General features: G+C 46.6%; 2 protein-coding genes across 2 annotated transcripts; one reads left to right on the top strand and one right to left on the bottom strand.

Moving 5' to 3' along the window:
• The first annotated feature begins 260 nt into the window (after nucleotides 1-260).
• LOC122618317 (alanine--glyoxylate aminotransferase 2-like) lies at nucleotides 261-7,629 on the top strand. The gene is made up of 4 exons (XM_043794673.1): nucleotides 261-540; nucleotides 1,680-1,798; nucleotides 5,832-6,066; nucleotides 6,169-7,629. The coding sequence occupies exons 1-4, from the start codon at nucleotides 452-454 to the stop codon at nucleotides 7,208-7,210; spliced, it is 1,485 nt and encodes a 494-aa protein (XP_043650608.1). The 5' UTR covers nucleotides 261-451; the 3' UTR covers nucleotides 7,211-7,629.
• A 403-nt stretch (nucleotides 7,630-8,032) lies between these two features.
• LOC122618316 (hemocytin) lies at nucleotides 8,033-22,012 on the bottom strand. Its single transcript, XM_043794672.1, has 26 exons — nucleotides 21,878-22,012; nucleotides 21,086-21,178; nucleotides 20,826-21,005; nucleotides 20,375-20,767; nucleotides 20,182-20,309; nucleotides 20,030-20,125; nucleotides 19,757-19,954; nucleotides 19,504-19,667; nucleotides 19,287-19,444; nucleotides 19,071-19,225; nucleotides 18,414-19,016; nucleotides 17,116-18,234; nucleotides 16,140-17,033; nucleotides 15,538-16,086; nucleotides 14,136-15,458; nucleotides 13,994-14,072; nucleotides 13,684-13,933; nucleotides 12,883-13,630; nucleotides 12,337-12,822; nucleotides 11,767-12,273; nucleotides 11,219-11,702; nucleotides 9,370-11,147; nucleotides 9,100-9,312; nucleotides 8,583-9,038; nucleotides 8,270-8,526; nucleotides 8,033-8,211 (listed from the first exon to the last, which is right to left on the bottom strand). The coding sequence occupies exons 1-26, from the start codon at nucleotides 21,982-21,984 to the stop codon at nucleotides 8,086-8,088; spliced, it is 11,544 nt and encodes a 3,847-aa protein (XP_043650607.1). The 5' UTR covers nucleotides 21,985-22,012; the 3' UTR covers nucleotides 8,033-8,085.
• Between the last annotated feature and the right edge of the window lie 1,188 nt (nucleotides 22,013-23,200).

The following is a 23,200-nucleotide window of genomic DNA, read 5'->3' as shown; positions in this document are numbered from 1 at the left end:
CAAGGGAATATTTAGCATCAGAGAATGGTTACCTTGAGTTTTTAATAAATCTTTATTTTAGTATATAGTTGTAGTACACTCTGAGTATTTTATTGAATGCACATTCAAATTATCGCGCCTAAATGCGCCCTCGTGCGATGAATAATCGACCAATCGATAGGTGCGAGCGAGTTCGAATTCGCAGAGAGAGATGGCAAGATATGCCGCACTGTGTGCTTATAAGCGAGAACGAAACTTGCTTCGGCAACAATTTCAAACAAGACGTTAAAGGCGACCGTGCCTGCCAGCGACTGTCCATGAGCCCCGAATATCCTGCCAGGACTCCAGTCTCCTAAACACACGGCTCAAGCCCCATAGTAATCCAGTCACTTGTCAGTTTCAAAAGTGCGCGCTTTTCTGCCGAGTTTAATTAACCGTGTTAATAGTAAATAAAACTAAATACATCTCCAAAATGCCTTTCGCCAACGAGCAACTGAATCTGGTGGCCAGCGAGCAGCTGAGCAAAACGGAGACCATCAAGCTGCGCAACCAGCACATCGGGTAAGTGGCATAGTGGCATCCTTACTTGGTCCTCGCCCGTGTCCGTAATCCCTGGTCCGGGGGGTCGTGAGCCTGCGACCTTGCCTTGAATTCGCTCTGGCTGTCAAGGTCAGGCGGCATCCCCCACTCGGCGGCCCACTCATCGCCAAGCCCTCTCTTTCGCTCGCATTGGACGGCAGTCCGCCCGGTTTTCGTGTACTTTTGTATTTTTGGCACTGTTGCCAACAGCAGCCACCGCCACCCAAGGCAATAATATAACAAAAAGTGCACAAAAAAAATAGCAGGAAAACAAAGTCAGGCAGCGGCGCTTTTTAGATTTTGGCTATATTGATTTTTTATCGCCTGACTGCAGAGGAATTTATATAAAACTAATTTGGAAAGCGTATAAAAATAAATTCTAAGGGCTTACTGGGAGAAGGAAGAGTGTTTGCTTTTGATAATCATCTTGTATATATGATTTCACATTCGTTCTGGCTTACTTATATATTGTAATCTAAATAGACTGAAAAATAAGAACCCAAACTTTCCATTTCGTGCAATATTTTAAAAAAGAGCAAGGGCTAGTTAACTTATAAAATTATTTTGAAATTGCTGGCAATAAATCTAGAAATTCGTAAGCAATATTGGGGCATGTTTTTTATGTCTTTGAACTTATACAAATTACGTCAGTTTAGTTTCACGTATTTCATGTTCTACATTAATGGGCTTACTATATTAAAGCAGTAAAATAGCTTATAATTGTTAAATGCTTATGCCTGTGAGTTAGGATCAAAGTGCATTTATTTGCCAACATTAAATTGCTGGCAGCTGTGTTCCCGCTTCTCTGTTTGCCCAAAGTCAACCCTAAAATGTTTATCAAACACTGCAAGACGCCTTGTTTTTGTCTAACAAACACAAACACAATAACCATTAAACGCGGGAGTGGGAACAGGGATTATCTTGATAATGATAATGAGTACCACTCTGTCGTATACGTGTGAACTGTTGAAATAGGCCCCGGTTAATAGTGTAACTATCGTCCCACATACGTCATTGCATTCTACTTTGTCTGGACTGGATGAGTTTACTTTGCTTAGCCTTAGTTGTAACTTGACAATTTTCATAATTAACTTACTTAATAACTTGCATTTTTCCTGTAGGCAAGCCTGCCAGCTGTTCTACCGCTCTGACCCCCTGAAAATTGTGCGCGGCCAAGGTCAATATATGTTCGATGAGGAGGGCACCCGGTATCTGGACTGCATCAACAATGTGGCCCACGGTAAGTACAACTACCAAAACTAAACTAGAAAAATCTAAAAAGTAGAACTTAAGAACTACGATCCAAAAGGATTTCCTTAACTAGCTCTCATAAATAATATTTACTACTTTTCATATCGAAAATATTGTTAGCAAGGTAAAAAGCTGATGAAAAGTATAGGTTGGTCTGGTCGCCTCTGCATCACAAAATTTATATAAAGAAGTAGGTGGTTTTATAAGTACGTTGCTAGGGCCTGTTGTTCGATTTTGGAACCGGGGCCTGATGACGATTATTTTGGACCTCCCGTCCGGACGTCGACTCTTGTACGTTGGCGGATCCTATTTCTGTGTATGCTGATTAGCAGCGGCACACGCCCGCCAAATGGCCAATGTGCGGATGTAAAGTGCATGTGGCACTGGGTCTCCTCCACTTGGGACCGTTTGGCAACGCAAGTTCAAGGCTGAGAGCGCACAAATAGCCATATATAGATATACTCGTAGAACAAGTGGCGTGCCAGACGTCGGCGGCATGTTCAGGCCCCGATTGAGAAGCCCCTGTGCGACTGAGTCAGCCTTATCACAACGGCCACCGGCAAATTTTAGATGCTGCCTGCCGGAATCGGAATCGGAATGGGAACGCTAATGTGAACGGGAATGGGAATGGGAATGGCAGTGGGAATGGGAATGGCCACTTGGTTCTGATTTTGTATTTCGGGCCCCGGCACAGAGCCGCAGAGCAATAACTGGTGATTAAGACGGCAGTACCATCGAGACGAAAACACAATAATAATAACAACAATAATAACAAATGGCCAGGGGCGCATTTGCGTATAAAATATACAATACGTATTACGTATGTACCTACACATTCATACATCACCGAGGGGGTCCCAGTCAAATCCAGACTAACCATATCAACTTATCAACAACGATGGCCCAACGACAATAACAAAAAAACAACGAAGATTGACGTCGGCAACCAATTTGCCAATTTGCTGATTCTGGCATCTAGGTAGCTCACATTGTTTGCAATTGTCCAAAAACACTTCCTGCTACGGAAAATTTTCCACTTCATTGAGTTGGCAGCAATTTCCATAGCCGAAAATCAGAATTAATAATGTTATTTATTGAATATTTTTCAATAATACTAGCAACTTGAGTTATACTAAAATCGGATCTATTTTAGTTATTTTATTTTACTATTTTTGAGACCCCTTTTATTAAAATGGATTTTCCTTTTGGATTAACGCTTGCCGCACTGATAAGATGAGGCCATTGGCATTGCGAATGTACTGAATATGCATCAAATAGATTTGGAATCCCAATGAGATTTGATAACGCCAACTATTGCGTTTATTAATAGCTTTCCTTTTGGTCAATTGCCAACTAAGGGGGCTCATCGACAGGGTCCAAAACAATATTCCAATAAGGGTTATCATCGCGGCGTGCAAAAAGGTTGTTTACAGTACAGTGATAGTCACCTGATAGTGTTTGCACCCTCAATTGTTGTCAGTCAATAAATGTTGGCCCTTTCTATCAAAACACATTGAGAATTAGGAGATGGCTTAATCTTAAATGATTTTTAATGCATTTATAAGTCATGTTTACAATTATTTCCGACAAGATTTGTGTTATGACTAAACCATTAAGGTTGCGAAGATTTTCACCCATTTTCTGCTTTTTGCAATTTGTGGTTTTTTCTAATATCTGCACTAAATAATATTTATTGTGCCCCCCTATTTAATGACCCACTTGAACGCTTGCACATTTCGTAGACGATCGCAAAACTCAATCAACCTCGAACGAGTCTTACGATCGAACGACTGATAGTTTGCCCCTTCACATTCGGAACGTAATATTGGATCGTAACGTAACTTAGGGCTCTGACCATAAGTCATCAATAACAAAGTGTGAAATCAGTCCTCAAGCAAACATAAACTAGAACGGGGCACTATAAACAAGATAAGGTGGCGGGGGCACGTGTGGACGATCTGACGATCTGGCGATCGGAATAACAAGTTGTTATGAAACTAGAACCACGTTCCTCGTAATCTCGTGCTACTTTTTCCACTCCGGGTGTCCGACAGCCCGCAACATGTGAACGTCTCGTGCGAGTGGAAATGTACTCGAGATAGGCGCGCTCGGGCACAATCCGGAGCGGAAAAAGGGGGTGGGGCTGCCCCGGGGAGAGTCCACAATGTGGCGTACAGTCGTGCAGCCCATCCGTCCGTCCGTCCGTCCGTCCGTCCGTCCGTCCGTACGTAGTCTAGTTTCAATATTTGTGCTCGCAGTGCCCCAACCCCACGCGATCTGAGCAATCAGCTGTGCCACTCAGCACACATTGCGAGTGGAAAATTCTGAGCAGATAGTCGGAAAATCACCCCGAGCCAGGGGTCTGCGGGCCTGCAGGGAAAAGTCGGACAAACAGCCGATATAAAGAGAAGAGCCAGTGGCAGTGTTAGCATGTCATCGCGACCACTTGTAGACTGTCGACAATGTCGCGAAAAGCAGGAAAATACGACGATCGCGAAAGAGGGAGACAAGTGGGTGGGCTTTAGGGGAATCTCAAAGAATCTTATAGAATCTCAAATGAATAATATTTCATGTGGATCAGCTTAGGTATATGCTCTTGTAGAATCTCACAGAACCTCAAATGAAAAGTAGTTCATGTTGATCACCATAGGTGTATGCTCTTGTAGAATCTTGTAGGCACTATAGATTTATATCATAGAATCTTTTAGAATCTCACATGAATATTAGATCATGTGGATCACCTTAAGTATATGCTCTTGTAGAATCTTGTAGGCACTATAGATTTATATCATAGAATTTTATAGAGCACCAAATGAATATTATTTCATATTGATCACCATAAGTATATGCCTTTGGTTGAATCTTATAGGCTTTATAGGAATCTCATAGAATCTTATAGAAATATTTCATAACGATCACCTTAAGTATTTGCTCGTGTAGAAAGAGTCCTAACTAAAGAGTTCCGATATAGCTAGTGATCGAGTTATTTTAGTACCCATCGAGATATACTTAGTAACGATGGCCTTGGTAAGCACACGCTCCTCCACAACAGAAGTTAGTTTCCCAAAGAAGTTAGTTTTCGCCAGCATAACTGTACTGCTGTCCCCAAGTGCAGAGACTACCCCATGGTCACTTCAATCAGTGCAAACCTAATCAGCAAGCGAGCGAAATAGAAACGGTCTACTATGCGCCATATAATCTAATGCCACTGATACAGAAACTAGAAACGTGAAGGCATCGCGTGAACTTCACGTGATACCTGCCTCGCCGAGCTCCACGTCTTATCGGGGGCGTGTGAGTGGGGAGTCCAAGTCCAAATGCTGCTAATGAGCGTACGCGACGGAATTAGAAACGCAATCGGAACGAGTAGTTGACCCCCAAACGTCGCAATCTGCCGCCGTGGACGGGAGCGGAGCGGTCCGGGTCCGGGGCTTATCGCCCATCCGTCGGGGCCTACGGAAAAGCGTTATACTTACGGACGGCGACGCCGAGCCCATTGGATCCGGGCCTGTCTGCCAGCGGTTTATTTTCGGTATCGTGCCAGATGGGCCTGCTTATATGCGGAGTGCTGCACAAACAATCGGACAACCAAATAGTTCGAGGCGAATCACGTGCGCGACTTGCTTATTTTTAGCAACGCCCTCAGTCCAAGCTTATTACTATTTGGATGATCTATAGATACATGCTTATCACCATTTTGGATGATCTGTAAATTTATGCTTATCATCATTTGGAAGATCTATAAATCCATGCTTATCACCATTTGGATGATCTATAAATCCATGCTTATCACCATTTGGATGATCTACAAATTTTATATTATAATCATTGGGTCAATCACGCTAATAGCAAGTTTCATAGTTGGGTTTTTTCATCATCGTGAGTTAGCATTTCGATTGCCTCAAGAAGAGGCCTGGTACTTAGAGATTCTATATCTTAGGGATTGTATAACTTAATAATTGCTTAAAGAGCCTTAAGCAGATTATTAGTTAAAACTAAACGTTTTACCTCAATCCTTGCAGTGGGTCACTGCCATCCGGAGGTGGTGCGAGCTGGAGCCCTGCAGATGGCCACCATCTCGACGAACAACCGCTTCCTCCACGACGAACTGGTCCAGTGCGCCCGCACGTTGACCAGCAAAATGCCGGAGCCGCTGTCCGTTTGCTTCTTCGTCAATTCCGGATCCGAGGCCAATGACCTGGCCCTTCGACTGGCCCGCAACTTCACTAAGCGCCAGGATGTTATCACTCTCGACCAGTAAGTTTCTTCTCCTTCATTCTATAGTTTGGAATATGATTAATATCATTTCTAAGCAGTGATGAGAAAGTATGCTCATATATGTATGTTTTCCCTTTACAGTGCCTATCATGGTCATCTGCAGTCCGTGATGGAGGTGTCTCCATACAAATTCAACCAGCCCGGCGGCGAGGCAAAGCCCGACTACGTGCACGTGGCTCCCTGCCCGGACGTGTACGGCGGAAAGTTCACGGACAAGATGTATCCGGATGCGGACATGGGCGCCCTGTATGCCCAGCCCATTGAGGAGATCTGCCAGAAGCAGTTGGCCAAGGGCCAGGGCGTGGCCGCCTTCATCGCCGAGAGTCTGCAGAGTTGCGGTGGCCAGATCCTGCCACCAGCCGGATACTTCCAGGCTGTCTACGATGCTGTGCGCTCTGCCGGAGGAGTATGCATTGCTGATGAGGTTCAGGTGGGCTTTGGACGCGTGGGCAGCCACTACTGGGCCTTCGAGACCCAAAACGTAATCCCCGACATCGTGTGTGTGGCCAAGCCCATGGGCAACGGTCATCCGGTGGGCGCGGTAGTCACCACTCCGGAAATCGCTCAGGCCTTCCATGCCACCGGCGTGGCCTACTTTAACACATATGGCGGCAATCCGGTTTCCTGTGCCATCGCCAATGCCGTGATGCGCGTGATCGACGAGGAGGAACTGCAGCAGAAGGCCCTTGTGCTGGGAGATTACCTGTTGGAGGAGTGCAATCGTCTGAAGCAGGACTTTGAGTGCATTGGCGATGTGCGTGGCGCTGGACTCTTCGTGGGCATCGAGCTGGTGCAGGATCGGAAGGAGCGCATTCCCGACAAGAAGGCTGCCCACTGGGTGGTCAACCGGATGAAGCAGCTGCATCGGGTGCTCGTCTCCTCCGATGGTCCCAACGATAACGTGATCAAGCTAAAGCCGCCCATGTGCTTCAACCGGGAGAATGCGGACGAGTTCCTGCTGGGCTTCCGCGAGTGCTTGACCGCCGTGATGCAGGATCGACTGGCCAGTGCCACAACCGCCGCCATGGCTGCCACAAGTGGCGTCATTGCCACTGCCTCGGAGACCCTGGCTAACAAGACGAAGCTCTTCGAGCGGCAGGATCGCCTCATCAAGTCCGTCTGAGGCAGTGCCTGCTGGTTGGCCAATGCCACCACCAACAACGCCTCCTCGCCCGGGCACAAAATAGCTTTAGCCACCAAGGATATTTAAATTATTCCATGATCCCCATGTCCTTCTTTTGTTCTCCTCCCCATACAAAAGTAGACGTAATGCCCACAATTTACATTTGATTAGCTGTAATGTCAAAATGTTTTTTGCCTAGAAGTAGTAGCCCCATTTATCTGTAATCTACATTTATATTTTTACGCTGTATAATCATTATCCTGTTCGCCAATTATCTTCTAGTATCTAGAAACGTAGGGAGCTCAAAACGAATTTCTTGAATTGTTATATCTCCAGCACGATGTATATATGAATTTATGAGTATATTTAGTATAATATGTTACAAATGTTATTAAACAGTTACGTATATTTTGTATAAATACGATGTTTTATTTTACACGCATGGCATTTATTCAATTCTGAACTGAACTGAAAAATCATTAAGTTGTGAAAAGATTTAATTGTCAATAGACTTTATTGATCACCATGGTCAGGTTGGTTCCATATGCCAAATATATGTAAATATATTTTTATATGGCTTTGAATATACCATTGCTATGTAGATGTAGTAGATGTAGAATACATGTAAAACTACTCATCGTTTCTGCGTGTATATAAATAGTACGCCTATCGGTATGCAACATTTAATTAAGTTTCACATTGAATTACAACTTGAAATTTTTGGCGTATTGACCATTTTGTTTTTGTTGATTAATCTATGGATTAAAAACTACTTAAATCAAATCAAAACACCTTTAATTTTTTTAAAATTTTATTTTTAATGCTCGACCTTCTTAAAACTACCTAAATGACTTTCTCGGACAACCAATATGTTTTTAATGCCCATGGTTGCCGAGTAACTGCAGTAGCGGAGACTGCACATCCGGCTGCATTCGCACATCGATTGCAGTGTCGGAGAACTCCGAGCACGGCGAGCAACCGCAGTTGGAGGGCATCTCGTGCTGGAGTAAGAAAATCAATAAATATTTTAATGGAATCATATATGAAAATGGGACAAACCTTCTGTGTAAACGTGTGGCCATCCTCACAAATCATTTTCACGGTGATTGGATGATATGATTTGATGCTGCAGCAAGTACAGAACTTCTCGTGCATGTCAGTGAGTGTATTGTACTTGGAACCAGAGGAGCAGGCGCCCTCGCAGTCGGTGAAGCCCTGAATGGGATCGGCATTCACACAGATGCCATGTCCTTGCACAGGGAACTTCAGAATCTCCTTGGTTCGCGACTCGGCCAAGGAAACAGGCAAACATGTTGCTGCAAATAACGAGGTATCTAGTCAGAGTGGGCTTAAGAACTGGGAATAAACTTACATTTGTCCTCCACAAGTGGCTCCGATTTGCATCGCTGGCAGCAGCCATCTTGGTACAAGAGGTGAGATAGGCAACTGCCCACATCCGGACATACTTCCTTCGAGGTGGTAACCAAAAACTGGCCATCCTTCTTCAGGCAACTGTAGGTAGTGCAATTGTCCGCCGACTTCCAAAGTGCGTTGACATCGTATAGAGTTTGCTCAAAGATGCACGAAGTCTGGACACACCTGCCACAGCATTTGGTGTTGTCCAAGTTCTGGTAGCTGAATCCTGGGGCACAGTCAGTAAGACACTGCTCCAGGGTGCTGACCACCTGGGCATTGCCATCCGGACCGTACGAACATGTCTCCTGCTTGCAAACATCCTTGGCATGCGTCCACTTATCACCCACTGTCTTGGTGAACTTGGTAGCTTCGTCGAGCTCATATTGCACAATGCACAGATCCTTGGGAGGTACTGAAAGTGAAGGGCGTATTTTTTTAAAGCGTATGTTTATTAACGAAGATATTTTCCTTACCACATGAGTGCTTAGAGCAACACATTCCGGGCTCCTTGATGGTCTTTACTTCGTAGAATCGTTCCTGACAGTTAACAGGCGCCTTGGGGCAAGACTCCGGGTTGCACTCAATTTTCCGCGTGGGGCAGCAGCCTTCTTCAACCTTTACGATGACCTCGCCTGGTAGCAACTCACGCAGCTCTATAATTTCACACTGGTCCTTGGGTATGCACTCTAAAATGTTTTAGGGTTAAATGAAAACTGAATACAGGTGGGACCATAGGTGCTTACCGCATATGTACTGAGAGCAGCCATTGACATCCTTCTTCTCCTTTTTAAACTGCCCAGGACCGCAAATGGGCACCAGGGGAGCAAGGCACAGTTTGGATGGGTCCTTCGTCTCCGGGACACATCGATACCTAGGACAGCACTCATCCACGCTGACTATGGTCTCAGGTCTGTAGCCTTCGGCGCAGATGTTCTCCTCCACCTGGCACTTCCTTTCCACACACGAGGTCTTTCCCTTGGAATCACACTGACATTCGGTGCACTTATCCTTCTTCCATTTCTCGTCAGGCAGGTGGAGTCCATCATCGCACTTGGTGCAGGCTATTTCGGGCACACACTTTCCACCATCCATTACCTTTCCAGGGGGACAGAAGCAGCCCTCGAATCGCTCCGAGCTCAAGCACATTTCATCACTCTTAACGGTATGAACTACGGCCTGGTTCTTGAGGCTCACTGCATCGAATTCGGCCAGAGCTTTGATGGTATCGCAATTCTTAGCACAGCCACATGGCTCGTAGACCATATCGCTGGGGCATTCGTAGGGACACAGCTGGGGTCTCCTCCAGTTGGTGCATATGCCGTGCTGATTGCACTCCTTGGCATATGCGGCCAGAGCTACGCAGACTCCTTGCTGGGTGTTGCCGGGCTTGCAGATGTCCTGTTGACAGGCGGACACATAGGCAATAGGATCCACAGCCAAAGGACACTTGCCAAACAACTCGGCGTTGTAGAACTGCAAGCAGGGATCCTTCTCTGGCGGCAGAGGAATGCAGTGCTCCTTGGGCACATCCTCACTAAGGCATTCTTCAACCAATCCCAGCTTGGGCTCATCCGCCTGCCAGCTTTGGATTACATCCACTCCTGCTTTCTTTTTAGCCGGATTGGGCTGAAGATCGTTGGCGGCATTGCCATTACAGTCGCCGCAAAGTCCCTCCATCTTGCTTCCATATTTGATACTCGGTACGCCCAAGGAGAAAATCAGCTCTTCGAAGGAAGCGGTCAACTCCACATGGGATTCCAGGAGGGAGAGCACCAGCTCCTTGCCCACCACTTGCCGCAGGCTAATCCAACTATCTTTGTATGGTACTTTCTTAACCTCGAATCCATCGACCAGAACCTGCAGGGATTTGGGTTTCTCTGGAACTCGCTGAACATGAATTACATGGTCACCGTTGAGAATGTGCAGTGACTTGGCGCAGCTGCCGCCTTCCACTGGAGTTGGTTGCCCCAGTTTCCTACAGTCGTCCATGCTGACGTACACCTGGAAGGTGTGGACACCTGGAAGGACGACATCACGCGACAGAAGATAGGTGCAGTTTCCATTAAAGCTGAAGCTCTTTCGGTCATAGGTCATGTACTTGGAGGCACCCAATGAATTGCACACACAGTCCTTGCACTCGGATATGGGCACGCAGTTGGGACCCTTACGGACAGTTCCCTCCGGACAATAGCAGCCCGGGAAGCAGGCATCCGGAAGCACTGGACAGTCATCTCCGTGAACATTATCGCAGGATGGCTCACAACGTCTCTTGTAGCAGTCGGTGTGAACCAATGGCGAAGGACAATTGATCTCGCACTGGGCCACGGCTCTCCAAGTAGTCAATTGAACCAGTGGGTTTACACTGAGACACTTCTTCACAAAGCTCTCCAAGATGTTGCACTTGCAGGCGGCTGGATCGCCATTGTTGGTCATCATGCAATTACAGGCAGCTTCGAGGCAGTAATTGTTAAGGAACTGCTTGTAATTAACCGCCTTGTGGCAACGAGCAAAGGTGGGATGACTATAAATAAAAGTTAATATATCAATTCATTTGTATATTTTATTATAGAGAATAAATCTCTGATCACTTACTGAATGATGTTACACAGCTGCAAAGCCTTCGCCTGCATCTCCCTAGAGCACTTAAGATCTCCACATTGGTCCTTGGGTATCCGCTTATCATACCAACTGTCGCCGAACTTTTCGGTGTTTGGAATAATCTGACCATCTGGTGATCTCTTGTCGTCCTTCGGGTTCCCGTTGTAGTAACCACACAGACCATCGACGGTGCGAATGAACTTGGATGATATGCCCACTTTGACGATACCAATGTCATCGAGCTGTACCCAGAAACCATATTTGGTGGACACGGCCAGGAGAGTCTTTCCCGGCTGGGAAACCACGAATGAGGCCTTACAAATGGGCGAATTGATTAATTGCTGCACTGTGAACTCGAAGCCATTGAACTTGAGTTTCAGATGAGGCAGGAGGATCAACTCATTGCCAGCCTCCGTGTCTTGTATGGTGATCACCTTGTGGCAGACTTTACGGGTCTCATCGCTACACTGCTGATGGACTAGGGATCAAAAACACATGATAACGATAAGTACAGCGACTAAACGTATGGTTATATTCCTTACCCGATATGGACCAACTACTTTTGTGAATATCTCTGGCCAGGATGTGGCTGCAAGGTCCGTATTTGAAAACAGTTCCATCAAAGGTGGTGAAGCTTTTGCCGCTGATTTCACACACGTCATCTTTGTTGGGCCGCAGGACGCAGGTGTATCGCAGGCAGTCTCCAACTTTGGCCGCACTCATGTCCAGTTCCACGTCGTATTTCTCAGGACACTTTGGTTCCGTGCAGGTGATAGTCTCGTTTTTGCCCACTTGCTTGCTGGGAATGGGCACGCACGTGAACTCATCGCACTGCTCTTCCTCTTGGAAGTCCAATTCCCGGTTGGGCATAGCCAGAATTTGTTCGCTGGACGAGATGAACTTGGTCTTTGTAATGGTCGTTCCATCGTCCACTATGGATACCTGCTTCGAGAAGGTAAACATCTTTGACATCTTTCTAGACTTTTTCTCCGTAATTCTGATTTTCATTTGAGGAGGACAAACGGGAGCGGGACATGTAATGACTTCAGCTGTAAACAAAGAATTCAGTCTTTTAAATTAAGAAAGAAATGTTTTTTTTAAATGCAACTCACTCTCGTTCTTTTCTCGGCTAATGTCGGGCTCAACAGTGAATGAATCACTGCAGCTGGCATCCTCATCATCAGCACAATCCTGCACACCATTGCACCAGAGAATTTCGGGAATGCAATCGCCACTGGACGGGCACAATCTTTGGTGTTTGGGACAGGGCTCGCACTTGCAGAAACAGTCGCTGGTGATCACTGGGCGCAATTTGCCGTCCTGACATGGCGGACACTTCTTGGGCTTGCAGTTCTTATGGCCACCGAGCACGCAGACGCACTCCTCGCAAGCTGAGTTCTCGAACTTGCTGCCTATCGGATAGCTCACATAGTTCTCTATACAAGGACAGAGATTGTGTTGGACACAGGTGTTGCCATCCCAGAAGAGCTGGTCCTGGCACTGGCATCCATTAGTCGCACTGAAGGTCGACACACCGTCGCAGACATTGCACTTGGTGGGCTTGCTCTCTTCAACGGGCACTTGACGTTGTATTTCAGCTTTAAATAATTGATAAGGTTACAGTGATGTGAGGAATTTAAAGAAAACTAAAAACTTACGATATGGTAAGAAGCATCCGAGTGGTTCGATTCGCATATTGATGTTCCTCTCCCAGTAGGCCGGCACAATCTTAATGAACTGGGTTAGGATTGGGTTCTTGAAATGATGTCTGCGCTCAGTTTCGGCATCGTGGTTCGCATCGAAGATGCGTGGCTGTGCGTCAGTGGAGAGCACTGTGTTCCAGGTGGGTTTCTTCTTCGAGAACATCACCTTGTAGCCAGTCACCCATCCATCCGGACCACCCTTGGTTACAAATCCAGATATGTTGCGTGGCTCCAAGAAGTCGAACTCAATGAACTCGTTCTGGCTATTTGCCAAGGGGCGCCAGGCTAGTGGTGTTGATACCCTAAGCAACTCCAGAAGCTGTGTTTTCTTCCCCAAATTGGGTTGCTGCCACAAGCTGCTCGACTGAACTTGATCCTGGTGCATCTTGCCCTCATCCACGCCCATGAGATCAATGCACTCCAGGTCCACCAATCGAGCAGGCCGCTCTGTTATGGGTGGAATGGTTGTAACTATGGGCACTGGCTTCGGTTCTTCCTTATCTCCGCAGATCAGGAGCTCCACGCGCATGGCGATGGAGCCATGCCATTTAAGGGGATAAATGCGAAGGGAACTGGCTTCGATGGGGATCTTGAACAGAGTCTGTACGGGAGCTCTTGAATCCAAGGGGCCATTAAACATCTGGGGCTTCTCCGTTTCGTCCACCAGATAATGGTAGGCGATTCCATCGTGACTGTGTAGCATCTGCAGCAACAAATTGAATAAAATTTCATATGTAAGGACTGAGTAGTACATACTTTGAATAGAGTAACGTAGTTATCGAATTCCGGGCTACCAGCCATAACCACGCCATAGAACGGCTCTGGCTTTGCAAAGTTTAGTTCCAGGTACTGCATCTGATCGTTAATGCTGGGTGACCAGCTGCCCCTCGGTTGATCCTTGGTCAGGCGAGCCATTTTCGGGCCATGTTCGGGCGCCAACTGAGAACTTGCATTGAAAATGCTATCAGGCTGTGAAAGTGCAGGGTTTTCAATCTTGGCAATGAGGCTAGAAAAGAAAGGTGAGATATCAATACTGTTTTAGTTATGATGAATAGAGATTTCCTACCGTTCTGGAGAACATTGTAGTGGTGGTGTTACGGTAACAGGGTAAATTGGAATCAGAGGTACCAGATTAACTTCGCCCTCTAAAATAAAGAAGAAAGCATTTATAATTTATGTTAGGTTCACATACTCATCAATCCACCTACCGCCTTCCTGGGGAGCTGGTTGTGGCTTATTGGGCACACAGGTGAAGGCATTGTCGATGCACTGACACACCTCGAACTCTCCAAGCACGGGCTTGTGCGGCTGAACGTAGTGTTCCGCCTGGTCCATGCAAGGACATTCGTCAGCTTGGACGCAAGTGTCCTCATCGCGCCAGAACAATCCAGTCTTGGGGCAATCTGGTCGCAGCTCGTCCACACAACCAGGCTTACAGTGCTCGCCAACCTGGCAGAGCCCTCTTTTCTTCAGAATGCTGCCATAGTAGTGGCATGTATGTTCACACTGATTTGCACAGTTGGACTTTACTTTGCCGGGCGGACATTGCTTGATGGGCTCGAATTCGGGTTCTGGTTCGGGTTTCAAGCCACAGTTGGGCTTGATCTCAGTTACGGTTGCTATGTGATCACAAATGAACATCGTGGGATTAAACATCATGTACTCCCCGCAGGTTTTTTCCACGTAAATCCAACCGCCTTCGACTCCTTTGGGCTGGCAGTGCAGGAACTTGTGGCAATCTCCTGGGAATTCCTTGTACTCCACAACGGCAGCATCGCAGGCCAGGCCGAGTTGTGGCTTTTCAGTGGGCTTGGGAACTTCGGGTTCTAGCTCCTCGTCGCACTGGCAAAAGGCGCGCAGTTCGTAGTCGTGGCATTTTCCAATACATCTAAGACCCTCTTCCAGACTGCAAGCCACATTCTCGTCCATTTGCTCCGGTGCCTCGTGGGTGTCCTTCACCCGGCACTCCACCTTGGTCATGTATTGCTTGAGGCATGTACCGTAGACATTTTCCATTCTATCGTAGCGTGGCACCTTCTCCTCATCATTCAGCCGCACACTCTTGTCCGAGGTATCCCGATCCTTGTCGCACCATCGAGTCCATCCCTTGACGCACTTGGTCTGATTTTGAGTAGCCATCGGCGTTGGCACAGTCGTGCCCTCGATGAGTGGAGCCGGATGCCCAGTTGTTACAGGAACATCACACTTGACACCGCTGCAAATCTCCTTGCGCTTGGAGCATCGGCAAGTGGCACAGGAATCCATAAAGGTAACGTCGCCTTCGTAGAATGTCTTTCCCTCCCTCACCATACACACGGGCTTGCACTCGGCCTTGGGCACACAGTCGCGGTAGGTGTCGTTCAGGTAGATGAATCCATCCTCGCACGGCTTGATGTGGCATCCCTCGAGGCAGTTCTCCCGGTTGCACATGCGCTCCGCGATGCCCTGGTCGAGGAAGTTATCGCAGGTCTCCACAGCGCAGGCCGGAGTGCAGGCCTTGTAGTCCGAGCAGTGGGGATCACATTGCATGGCTACATATAATGATTTAAATGGTTAAGATGACATACGTAAAAGTGGTTACTTCTAGGTATGTATTCTGTATGAACTTACGGCAGAAATGCTGGGATCTCCAGCGAATATTGATGCCCTTCTGGGCACAGGCATCCGCATAGGCAGCCACAGCAGTGCAGAGGCACTCGCAATCGCCGCCCTGGTCGCAGGCACATGTGTCGAAAATGCATCGTTTCAGGAAACGCTCCAGAGGAACCTCACCATGGCACTCCTTGAACAGATCAGACTTGAGAGCCCCACACTTTAGTTGGGCCCAGGTCTCGCGCTCCGGATGCTTCTTGCAGGCATCGATGGGCGCCACTGGAGCGGAGCAGTGGGGCTGCAATTTCCAGGCATGGCCAAAGAGCATGGGACTGGTCTCCAGGCCCATCGATGGCGTCTGCATATCATCCAGACTATTTCCATTATAGTTGCCGCACAGGCCGCTGACTTTCTGGCGCCACTCGTTGCCCAGCTTTACGTAAACCCGAGTGCCCTCGTCCCATTTTACTTGCAGCTTCAGCGGAATCACTTCCACCACCACAAAAACACCAGCTTTGTAGATGTGGAAGGCATTGTGACCCTTTGAGTTGACACTGTCGCGAAGTTCTACAAAGAAATAAATTAGATATCACGAGAGATTAAGAAAGTAATTCACCTACTTTTGATAGGCGTCTTGTTGGGATCCGTGCTGTATGCAGAGTCAGCACTCAGAAGCAGCGATTCTTCAGCATGGCCAGTGAGGGCAATTTCCAGGGACTTTGAACAAGTCACACCCATGGTGCCACACAAAACATTCTGGATGGTTATGCTGAAGCCGTCGCCATTGTCGAAAACTCCCTTGGCAAGGACATAGTCGCAGGCTCCCTGGAAGTCAAAGTCGTGGCCATCGAAGCTGGTGAAGTGGGAATCTCCCCAAACGCTGCACGTGGACTCGCAGCCATTCTTCGAGCACTTCCAGTTGCCAGCCTTGCACTCACAGAGATTGCAGTCCTCCTTGATCTTCTCGCCGTCATCGTAGCTCTTTCCGGCATGGTGGCAGGAGCAGTTGCCGGGCAGGACGCAGGCCAAGCGGGAAGTATCATAGACGTATCCTTCCATGCAAACGCAGCCGGGAAGACAGTCCGATGAGTCGGCCACATACTTGTCCATGTTCTTGCACGTTTTCGGTTCCTTGGGCGCACATTTGGTAAACTCAGCGTACGGTTGCTTTTCACATTTCGAGCGCAGCTCTGACGAAGGCGGATACTTATCCTTGTCCCCCGGCTCCGCATCCTGGCAGTCCCACACGCCATCTGTACAGGTGCACAGGTCCAGGAACTTCTCTCCCGGTCGCACCTCTTTGTAGCCCGGTACGAAGGATATGCCGTCGAAGTTGCAATGACATTTCTGCTTCGGCACGCACTCGCCTTCTTCGTTGACATATTCTCCGTGGGGGCAACGACATCCCTCGACGCACTCCCGCTTGCAAGATCCTTTGCCGGGGAGATCGTCACAGGACAATGCACAACCATCACCGCACTCATCGAACACTTGGCCCATGGGACACTTGACAGCTGTTAAAATAAAACAATATTAAGATTATTTTCAATATAAAATCTTCTAATAAATAAGGTCCTGAAACAGGAAAACACTCACCGCATTCCTTGACCGACATTCGCCAGCCTGTCTTCACGCCCTGCCGCATGCATTCTGTGCCATAGGCGGACAGGATGGGACAGAAGCACTTGGACATTTCATCCTTGCAGGCGCATGTATCGTAGAGGCAATCCTCATAGAACTGCTCGGGCTCCACCAGGAAATGGCACTCCCCGAAGAGGTCCTGCAGAATCCAATCACAGAACTTCTCCGCCTGGGCCTTTTTCTCCGGCTTCAGCGTACAGGGATGCGGTCCTTGGTGGGTTTCCGCCTTAAATTCGCAAGTGTCCTTTGTGCGCCATTTATCGGCAAAGGGTTCCACGGCCGTTTCCACATCGCCCTCGGGCGTTAGGAAGTCATCTTGGGTGTTGGAATTGAAGGTACCGCAAAGGCCCTGAGTTTGGCCACGCAAACTGGGTGGTGCGTCGATATAGACCCGCGAAACTCCGTCCCACCAGACGCGAATGCCATCTGCGAACTCCACAGTCAGGAAGGTGGAACTCGCCCGCCGGATAAGGACCTCGCCCAGGCCCAGCATCTTGGGTAACTTGACAATGGGCTTGTCATTAACTACCGTCGTCATTCCCTGATCGAGCTTGATCACCGACGGGGTACCATCGCGCAGGATGAATCGAATGGTCACCGCCTTGGTGCATGACGGATCATCGGGAGCAGCGAAATTCATGGCCTCTGAAACGGCGCCCGAGCAAGCTACATTCTCCGCCTCCACCGAAGTGTTTTGGGTCTTGAGAAGATGGTAGGAGCATTTGCCCATGAAATCGTACCGCTTGCCATCGAACGTCTGATAATGCGGATCTCCGACCGCCCCACAGCGGGCGCCACATTTATCTTCCGTGCACCGCCACTGGCCGTTCTTGCACGTGCAGGTATTGCAGTTCTTTTTTACCGTCGACTCCGGCTTGAATTCCTTGCCGCGAAGGGAGCAAGGGCAAAGTTCACGAGTGATGCAGGCCTCCTTGTACTGCACAGTGCCCTCCGGACAAAAGCAGCCTTCGTTGCAAGCGCCTCTGGATGCTGGTAGAGCCAAGTCCGAATCGCAGGTCGGCTCCACATTGGGACCACAAGCCTGATAAACGCGCCCAAAGCCGCAACTGATGGCTGGGAAATAAAGATGTTATCAGCATGACGTTTGTTAAGATTCAAATTAGTTATACAAAGCAAATAGTCTGTTTTACAAAACAATTATACAATCCCGGAAGTTTCTCTCTTAAGCTAGACAACTTGCTTTTAATTCAATTTTTATCTCTAGATTTTGCATTTCTGCTGCGCTAACTTACGACAAATTTCCAGATTTCGCCAGCCGTGCTCCAGTTTGATGCCCTTGAAAGCGCACTCCTTGGCCAACATGGCAATGGCATCACAGTTGCAGCTTTCCGGATGCTCCCGATTGGCACAATTGCAGTAGTCCGCCATGCAGGTGCGGATCAGGGCATCGTAATTGAAGGGTTTGATGCAGTCACCGAGCTTTTCGTTGGCCAACAGACGCTCGCAGACGGAAACAGCCTTTTGTAGCTTGGATTGCTCGCAGGAATCCATGCCGAACTCCATCTCAGCACTGTTCTCCACCTGACACAATTCACTGTGATCCTCGACGCGCCAGGCATCTGCAAAGGCCTTGACAGTGGCCAGCTTTTTGCCCGTCCTGGAGGTCAAGTCCGTGCTGGTATCACCATCCAGGGTACCACAGAGACCTCCCACTTTTCCCCACATTTGTGGTCCAGCCTGCACGGACACATACTGCCGGTGATCCCAATCCAGCTTCAGGCCCACAGACTCCAGATCGATCTGAACATGCTGGGCCACTGGCATCACCTTCATGCCCATAACCTGCACGGGCATAGGAAGTTTCTTAATGGGCGTGGTCAGCTGCATGGTGCCATCTAAAAGGAGTTTTATGATTAATCACTTCACATGTTTGGTATTAGAGCTCTTACTCAGATTTTCAAAAGTGTATAGAACCGATTGCCACAGAATTTTCAGCGTGTGTGCGCATCCATACCCAGAGCCATACGGACAAGCCTTCAGAATAATGTCAAATGTACCCGAGACCTTGTCCGTAATCAGCGTGTGCGAACAGGATAGAGGAGCCCTGTGGGGAATAATGGATTACCAAAACCGATTCACTTATATTTTGATTGCATTCCACTTACTTGAAAACCAGACCATCGAAGGTTTTCATGTTAACACCACCCCAAGTGGTGCAAAGTGCTGGTCGTGGGGTCTTGTCGATGACGATGTCCAAATCCTTGCTCTGGTACAAGGAATAACTGCTCATGGTGACAGCTGATTCCTCCGATGACCACCATTCCTAAATACGAATACTCTTCTTTAGCTTCTATTTAAACTAAAATTTTCAAATTAGCTTACACTTCTTCTTTCCAGATCCCGATATTTTGCCAGCAGAGCCAGTAGTTGTTCACGTTCTGTTTGGAGCTCGTAGGCCATTTCACCACTCATTCCGCGATGATAGACGCCATTCTGATGCGTAACACCTTGCATGGACGATGTGGATCGAATAGTGTATCCAGGAGCTGCGATATTTTGCATCAGAGTAAATCAATTGTATGCATATTGTTAGAAGTATAGGACTATTATCTAAAGTTGTGTTGAAGACACTTACGGAATATACACTTTGGAAGGGGGGCAGGCAGATATTGTCCCTCCAAATAGTTACACTTGTACTCTATGTCAATGCGTCCTTGGATTTTCAGTCCTGGTACCTGAGGGCAGCTAAATGTGCAACGAGCCTCGTCCACTTCATATGCACACTTGTAGTTTCCATTGAAATTGGTATTAGTCACATTGCATCTGTCGATATCTGTAAAGAAAGGGAATATTTAAAGAATAAATTCTCTAAAATGTCGGTATATTGGAGTAATATTGGTTTACTTACTAAATTGACAATGGTTTCCGCGGAACATCTTAGAGCACTGACAGACATTGAAGCTAATGCACTGTCCTCCGTTTTGGCAGGCAGGCGCACAAGTTGCTAAAAGGACAAGTTTGAGTTAGAAATTCCCCAGCTTTTTAGAGGTTTCTACTCACGAGCACAATCTGGAGTCTTGGTAAGCCCAGATTTGGTGTGCACCCACTGGCCATTGCGGCACTCAATGTTCGTAATTCCACTGCCGTCTGGGAACTGGAATCCTCTCATGCACTCGGCATGGCACATACTTGGAAGAAAGTTGGATTGTAGTATCACTGTATTTAGTCAGGCTTATATTATATGAGAGCTCACTTATTCTTGCAGGAAAGCTTGGAGTTCTTCGGGGCCTTCGGAAAGGATGCACATATGGACTTCTTCTGCTGGCACAGCGGACCGTAGTAGTTCTCCGGACACTGGCACACTCCGGCGGAGATGCAGATGCCATTGTTTTGGCATCGTGGTGTGCATTGTGCCTGGCATGGTGGCACCTCGGCAAACACAGAGTTCCCAATGATCCATCCATCGTTGCTGCAGAACATCTCCAGGATTCCAACGTCCTGGGCAAAGCTATAGCCAGCTGGGCAGAAGACCTTGCAGCGACCATTGTGGCATTCAGACTGAACATTGGGCGGCAGTTGGAGGGCTGAGCACTTTCCGAAGGCGGCTAGAAATTGACCGCCGTTTCCGTAAAAGTTGCCTTGAACCCTGTTTAAGATTTTGATTTAATACTTGGGATACACCTCCCAGCTTCTTTGATAGTTACCCCTTGCCACCCAAGCCCAAAAATCCCAAGGTTTTGGTAAACAGTCCTCCAGCGGCATGAGACGTCTTTATCCCGCCGCCATAACCTCTATCAGCACCAAATCCTCCAGCACCATCGTGTCCCCTTTGACCACCATATCCTCCACCACCACCTCCTGAATCGCCATAAGTGTATCTTGCACTGTGAAATAATATAATCCAGTTATATAATCCCCCGCTGAACTTGGCGAATTATCGCGGTTTCTTTGGACTTATCATTACCTAACTGCTGGGGCTTTGAGGATGTTGAAGCTAATGTGGCGTTCGTTCCGCTCGTTCTCCTTATCGACTTCCGGTGCGGCCTGGAGCAGCGGGCTAAATTCACAAACAATCATTAGGACAAATAGCTCACTTTTACGTAGATAGCATTTAGATCGTTTCAAGGACAATAATTTAAAGGATTTCAGCGAAAAAAAATAATTTTCAGGGAATCATTGCATTAGTTGTGTAAACTATTTACAAAAAAACCCTTTTTTTTCATCAATATCGCTGCGTTTACTGAAATCTTTATCTTCACATTTTTATATATTAATAGCAACGACAATTATGAAACGCTGTAAAAATGCGTTTTAGAATTAACTATATTTAAAATATATTAGAGAACAATTTGGTAGTTCTCATTACAGATTTCTATAGTTTTTCCTTTTGTCACAAACTTTTGTGTATATATGTATATTCACAAATTCGTTTTTATACTTAGTTGAACTGGAATCTTTGTCATTACATTTTTGTATATTAATAGCAACGACAATTATGAAACACTGTAAAAATGCGTTTTAGAATTAACAACATTTAAAATATATTTGAGAGGGATGAGCTAACATTATAGATTTCTATTGCTTTTACTTTTGTCACAAACTTTTGTGTTTTTATATTCACATATTCATTTTTACACTTAGATGGTTATTATACAATTCACATGCATATAAGATTTTTGTACATAATACACATTTTTTCAAAATTAACTTTTATTGCTCTTTTGCTTTTAATTATCGAACTTTTTTCTGCACTCACTTGATATCCTCGTCATCATCATCGCTCATTATAATGTCTCCATTCTCTGCCAACACAGATGAAATAAAAAGCAGCCATAACGCCACGAAAATCACTTTGTTAGCCATTTTGATAGGCTAATTGTAAACTGTCGGCTTAATTGTATATTCAGGAATATCCTGTTCTTAGTTAGCACTGGTAATCCATTTCTGCAAGGACACTGCTGAGCTGGTAATCCTTGCTTAAATCCGGGCTGAGAATTCACTGTGAACACTTTAACACTTAGCACTTTTCACTTTACTTATATCCACTGAACTTGACGATTTCGATGCGCGATCGCGACTAATGGTCCCCATGAATGGGGAGCCCCTCTTATAGGCCCGATCCCGAAGCTGGTTTATCACTAAACTGGGAATTGTTAGGCTCAAGCCCACTACGTATCCACAATCCGCAAAAAAAGCACCGTCTTCAGCTTATCGGCGTAGTTGTTCTTAAATTAGCAACGCGAATGTACCGAATCTGTGCCAAGTTTAAGCTGATGCTAATGCCTGCCTGATAGCAGCATTTCCGGGAACTACATATGTCATAACTTCACTTAAGTCTGCGATGGGGGTAATAACTTGTTGGCTTGGGGTAGCTCAATCTGCTGATATGTCGCCATACAAGGGTTATCTGGTAAACAAATAGCAATTGCATGAACAACGTCCTACGCAGACACATTTGTAGTGGCATTGAACTTGGGGTGGTGGAATATAAACAATTTAATGTTGGCCAAGGATGAATATTTCAAATATGCAACGTACTACATTGTGACCGTTAAATGTTATCGGTTAAAGCAGTGCAAATGGTGAATGCAAGCAGTTTACATTAACGCGCGCGGTAAGCAGCTTAGCTCGGTGCTCGCTAGAGGGCGCACTGGTGTCGCAGTTAGTAAAGTGACTTGAAGTAAATGATATTTAGGTACGAAATTCGATTTAGGTACCTGTGCTGATTTACTATCAAGAACACTTATTTAAAATAATCAAATAGTTTGATCAGGATTCCAATTTGTAAAAATCACGGAAAATTAATATTAAATGTTCTTTGGATTTCAGGTGAAGTTACTCCAAAGCCCAGTATCAAAAAGTCTTAATGCATTGAAAAAGTATTTGTTTAAGATATTTTCCTACAATGAAAACAGTGTGTATTTAATGCCAATACTGCTAAAAATGTAGAATAAAATAATCACCAATGATAATTAAATAGTATTACTTAATCATAACTATATTACTTAGCGAATACATACTGTTGTGATTGGATAGTTTATATTTCTAAAGTTGCATACGCTCCCGTAAGTCTATCAAA

The sequence above is a fragment of the Drosophila teissieri genome, chromosome 3L (assembly GCF_016746235.2).
Source record: "Drosophila teissieri strain GT53w chromosome 3L, Prin_Dtei_1.1, whole genome shotgun sequence".
NCBI classification, from domain to species: domain Eukaryota; kingdom Metazoa; phylum Arthropoda; class Insecta; order Diptera; family Drosophilidae; genus Drosophila; species Drosophila teissieri.
Note: the sequence above shows the minus strand (reverse complement) of the source record. Positions and strands in the feature narration are given on the sequence as shown.